Source organism: Bufo gargarizans, chromosome 3 (assembly GCF_014858855.1).
Source record: "Bufo gargarizans isolate SCDJY-AF-19 chromosome 3, ASM1485885v1, whole genome shotgun sequence".
NCBI classification, from domain to species: domain Eukaryota; kingdom Metazoa; phylum Chordata; class Amphibia; order Anura; family Bufonidae; genus Bufo; species Bufo gargarizans.
The window spans coordinates 392415645-392421644 of record NC_058082.1 but is presented as its reverse complement, the minus strand read 5'-3'; the positions used below and the strand labels follow the sequence as shown (position 1 = coordinate 392421644).

The 6000-nt window shown below is 43.1% G+C and overlaps 1 protein-coding gene across 1 annotated transcript in view; it reads left to right on the top strand.

Annotated features, from left to right (window-relative positions):
• The first annotated feature begins 3679 nt into the window (after positions 1-3679).
• The window catches only part of MYO19 (myosin XIX), an 833713-nt gene continuing 831392 nt past the window's right edge, over positions 3680-6000 (top strand). The window contains exons 1-2 of the mRNA XM_044285692.1: positions 3680-3766; positions 4208-4346. Of these exons, the coding sequence (XP_044141627.1) occupies positions 3680-3766; positions 4208-4346 (226 nt within the window). The remainder of the gene's footprint in view (positions 3767-4207; positions 4347-6000) is intronic.

Genomic DNA, 6000 nt, shown 5'->3' with positions numbered 1-6000 from the left:
TAACATTAAGTATATAGCATAACATGCACTGTAACATTTGCATAACACCGTAGGCTAGCTAAGGCCTCTTTCACACTTGCGTTGTCAGGATCCGGCGTGTACTCCACTTGCCAGAATTACACGCCGGATCCGGAAAAACGCAAGTGAACTGAAAGCATTTGAAGATGGATCAGTCTTCAAAATGCGTTCAGTGTTACTATGGCAGCAAGGACGCTTTTAAAGTCTTGGTTGCCATAGTAGTAGTGGGGAGCGGGGGATCAGTATACTTACAGTCCGTGCGGCTCCCGGGGTGCTCCAGAATGACGTCAGAGCGCCCCATGCGCATGGATGACGTGCCATGTGATCACGTCATCCATGCGCGTTGGGCGCCCTGACGTCACTCTGGAGCGCCCCGGGAGCTGCACGGACGGTAAGTATACTGCTCCCCTCTATACTTTACCATGGCTGCCAGGACTTTAGCGTCCCGGCAGCCATGGTAACCATTCAGAAAAAGCTAAACGTCGGATCCGGCAATGCGCCGAAACGACGTTTAGCTTAAGGCCGGATCCGGATTAATGCCTTTCAATGGGCATTAATTCCGGATCCGGCCTTGCGGCAAGTCTTCAGGATTTTTGGCCGGAGCAAAAAGCACAGCATGCTGCGGCATTTTCTCCGGCCAAAAAAACGTTCCGGTCCGGAACTGAAGACATCCTGATGCATCCTGAACGGATTTCTCTCCATTCAGAATGCATTAGGATAAAACTGATCAGGATTCTTCTGGCATAGAGCCCCGATGACGGAACTCTATGCCGGAAGAAAAGAATGCAAGTGTGAAAGAGCCCTTACAGTATAACAATAACTAGCTGAACAGCTTTGCATAACATACCGTATCTTCCCCCCCCCCCAAAGTGTGGGAAAAATAGCAGTACGTCTTAAGGAAGAATGCTGTATTTTGCCAAATTTTAAATGATACGCCGCGCTGCGATGCCGGCATCTGATTTTATAATGACAGCGGGGCCCGTGCAGTGACTGTATTCTACTACACGGGCACCGCTCACTGTATATAATCACTACGTCATGCGCCTGCGCCGCCCACTTTATGAATGAAGCAGGTGGCGTGGGCGCATGACATAGTGACTCACGCTGCCAGCGCCCGGCCTCCCTCCTCTCTGCTACAGAGCGCTTGTAAGTGCCGTAATACAGGCACTGATTACCCAGAATTTTTATACAATAACAATGCCTACAATTACAGATACGATTATATACAGTGAGCGGGGCCCGTGTAGTAGAATACAGTCACTGCACGGGCCCCGCTGTCATTATAAAACCAGATGCGACCCCCACCCCCTGTATTGGGGCTCATTCACACTACAGGGACACTGTTATACAGGGGTTCTGTGGATGACACATAGCATAAGATGCTATATATGTGTCATCCACAGATCCCCCTCCCCCCCCATAACAGTGCCATTCAGAGACCCCAATAAGAGCCATCCACAGATCCCCCATAACAGTGTCACCCACAGACCACCATTAGTTCAAAACCCACCAAAAGCACACCTTTTGGTTAAAAATATTTTTTTTCGTATTTTTCTCCTCAAAAACCTAGGTGCGTCTTATGGGCAGGTGCGTCTGATATGACGAAAAATACGGTAATGTCCTGAAACAAAGATAGATATACTTTTGCTAGGATGGTGGAGTTTAAAGGGGACCTTTCATCAGTTTAGCCCTAGTCTAATTACAGTCTTACCTTTATAGGCTGGCCCCCACTAATGCCTTTGGTATTTTATTTTTATTTTTTTCACTTTAACACAATAATAGCATGATTTTTCTTATGTAGGGTCTCCTTTTTTGCGGGACGAAGTGACTGTTTTGTTGGTACCATTTTGTGGGACATACGCCTTTTTGATCACTTGCTGTTGCACTTTTTGTGATGTAAGGTGACAAAAATATATATATATTTTTTTTAAATACATTTTTATCAGACGGGGTGGATCATGTGATAAATGTATAAAGCTGGCCGTCTCTGACGCGACAATAGCAAATATGTCTATTTTTATTTAATTTTTTTCTATTTTTAACATTTTTTTCACTTAATTGGGGAATTTTTTTTTTATGTGTGAAACCTCTTTTTTTTTTTTTTTTTTTTATAAAACACTTTATTTTTATTTTTTGTTTTACACTTTGCATCCCCCATAAGGTCATACATGACCCCTGGGGGACGTTTAACTTCACTTTTTTTTCCCCACTATTGATTTCTCCTGTAACTGGGGCTGACATAGTAGCCCCAGTTATTGGGGAAATACACCCCCAAGAGAGGCTGTACACCAATATACAGTGCTGTACAGCCTCAGTGCAGTGCAGCCTCAGACAGCTCCTTTACTCTCCTGGCCCCGGCAATCACATGACCGCCCAGCGGGGACTGGAAGGCGATCTAGAAGGCAGGGACTGGGAACTGTCCCTGCCTTCTCTCTGGGTTGCCCTGCTGTCACTGACAGCGGGCTGCCCACTTGGCAGCTGCAGCATTAACGTGCAACTGCCATCGCTGAATGGATGTTCCAGAACATCCGTTCATAGATAAACGACTGCCCATATATAGTCAATGGGCGGTCGTGAAGTGGTTAATGAAAATATTTTTGTTTTTCCTTTTAGCTTTTTTAGGGCTTCTTTTTCTTTGATCAGGTGTGTTTAACTTTTTGGTGGTAAATCCAACTCCTCTATACCTTTCAATAATGATCTTTGAAAAGCCTCCAAACGATTTATTTTTTAGGAACGTATGTGTATTTTACTTTATTTTGCAGATTCAAACTTGCTGTATTTGAGGTCACGTATTTGAAAATATAAATTTTCCTGATTATATTTCTGTACATCAAAATAAAGTTGAAATTTATTGCGTTTCATCATGGGGCAAATTTAAAACTTACTCAGTACATATGAGCTAACCCACAAAGAGACCAGTGTGCTGAATGAATGTCTTATCCACAGCCATTGAGAAAAAAACTGCTCATATTCTTTGTGGCTGTGACGTGGTCTCTGGGATTGGACAGCTCACAGCCAGGGATGAGATGCCCCCTGAGAAACTGGGCCATCTCCTCCTCCCTGTACCGATGCTATTGATGGCATACAGATCGCCAAAACAGAATGGGAGCCCAACAGGGCAATGGAGCAGCATATTATTAAAAAGAAAAATAGTGTGATGACCTCTCTTAATCTTGGCCTACAACGTGAGGTACTGATTTTAGAAAGTACAAACTCTTTAACCCTTAGGATACGGGAAGTTTTTTTGTGTGCGTTTTCATTTTTCTTCCATGTCTTCCTGGAGCCACAATTATTATTATTTTTTTTATTTTCCCCGTTCCCATATCCATAAGAGAGCTGTTTTTTTTGCGGGGCAAGTTATACTTGCCATGTAGTGGGAAGCTGAAAAAAAATAATTCCTCCACAGTTTTTCAGGTTTTGTCCCTATGGAGTTCCCTTTGCAGCAAAACTGACCTGTGCCCTTCATTCTCTGGGTCAGTACAATTTTATGTGTATTTTTTTATTAAAATTCGTTTCGTCACCATATTCTGACCCCCATAACTTTTGTATAGTTAGCCCCACACAGCTACGTAGACCTATGTGGATTACTTCTTTCTTATGTTGGCCTGGGTCAGAGAGACCCAGCTTATTAGAATTATTTACTGGTATCCCTGAAAGCTGCATGGATTCTGGTATTAACACTGAAGCGTATGCTTCTTGGTTTTTCACCCTTGTGATGCTGAACATGTTTATAGACCGCAGCAGCGCCGTACGTGTACGGCGCTGGTAGTGAACTGGGTAAGCCCCATTCACGCGTCAGTGTTTTGGTCAGTGAGCGCCATCAGTCATTGTGAGCCAAAACCAGGATTGGAGCCTCCACAGACTTAAGGTATATTCACCTGTTATGTGTTTAGGGCCACACCTGGTTTTGGCTTAGTCTCTGATTGCAATAATTGACCTAAACACTGACGTGTGAATGAGGCATTAAATTAATAAAATATAAGTTTTACTTAATCTTTTCCCACAGAACATACATTAATCTGCTCAGCTCATCCACCTGCAGCTCAGACAACATGTTCCAGGTTCCCTAAGACCACCTGTAATTAGACCTTTTCATTATTGTCATTGGTTTGTGGAGACAATTGAGGGGGTTACCGCAGATTTACTTTGTACAAATATAGTATTTTAATGAATTATTATTTCTTTTCAGTTCAATGGATTTAAGAAAAAAAGTTCTGTTGATCTCAATAAGTCACTTGGGGGAGAGGTAAAAGCATTTCTAACTGAGGAAGAATGTCTTCATTTGTATGATGATCTAACCAAAGTGAACCCTGTGACGACTGAAACTGGTAATTAAATTATTTTATATTCTGTTTACGTTCATATGTTAACTTTCTTTTAATTGTCACATATGTGCTGTAAAAAAATAAAAAAAAATACAGTATTAGGGCTTATGCACACAAACATATTTTGTTTCCGTGTCCCTTCAATTACTTTTGCTGATAGGTTGCGGAACCATTCATTTCAATCGGTCCACAAAAAATGCTGACAGCACACTGTGTGCTGTCCGCATCCGTATGTCCTATTCTTGTCAGTTTTGCGGACAAGGATAGGCACTGTTACAATGGAATCGCAAAAAAAAATAAAAAATACCTGATACAATTAGAGTTGAATTTTTGATTCGATTTCGATACCATAAAAAAGTATTGCGATACTCGATATCATTTGATACCACGCAACAAAAATAAACCAAAAAAGCCATGTGCATTCCACATTTTAAAAAAATGGTGAATTGCGCAGTTTAAATTTTTTTTTTTTTTTTTTTTTGTTCCGGTGTTCACTGCATAGATTTTTTTCTATTTTATTAGTTTGGACTTTTCAGATGTGGCGATATGTGATATGTTTATTTATTGTTTATATATTTTATATATACTTAATATTTTTGTGTGTGGTTTTTTTTTTTTTACGTTTTATTTAATAACTTTCAGGGCTAGAACCTGGGATTCTTTGTGCACACAGCAGCAGAGATCCGACTATGGTAGCGTCCTGGCTGCCATGGCAACCGATCAGAGCCCCAGGATTACACTGCTGGGGCTCCGATCAGAACTGCCACTGAACCAATGAAAGGAGGTGAGAGGACTCTGTGGCCACTGCCACCAATGATTTTAATACTGGGGAGGTTGAGGGGGGGAGAGGGCACTGCGCCACCAATCATTCTAATACTGGGAGGGGGGGCGCACTGCACCACCAGTGATAATTAACCATTTATACAGAAGGCGGGTACTGGCAGCAGATCAGCGGCAGTTAACCCCTCAGGTGCCAGAGGCAGGGTGGCGGCAATGTGATTCTGCTTAGTTAAGTTAGCAGGCTACACAGAGCAGCGCCCAGGGATCTCCCTGCACCTATTATTATTCCTGGGCGCCGCTCCATTTGCACGCTGTGCCCCAGTTACTGTCTCCTGCTCCGTATGCCAATTACTACTATCGGAGCGATGTGGAGGAGACATCAGCTTCTCTAGTGGGTGTTCCTTCTCCCTGAGCTGCGCTGCGATTGGACAGCACTACAGCCAGGGAGAAGGAACACCCACTAGAGAAGTGGATGTCTCCTCCCCATCGCTCCGATAGTAGTAATTGGCATACGGAGCAGGAGACAGTAATGGGGCGGAGCGGCGCCCAGGAATAATAGTAGGTGCAGGGAGATTCCTGGGCTCCGCTCTACATGTCCTGTTCCTCCTCCTTAACGTACAAGATTACAGTCTATTTGGAAAGCATGGTGGAAACAGGAGAGGTGGAGGGGTTTGCCATTGGGTAAAGTCCTCCCTAAGGCCTAGAAGATAGAAATGAGTGAAATGAACATATGGTATGGAGTCGCTGTTGATAGAAATATATGGAGGCAAAAACAATAATAAAATACTGATAGGTGTTTGTTATTGTGAGGAATATGGCTTGATATTTTATGTCTGCCATGTTCCCACACCAGCCATCAGCTGTCAGATAGCAGAGG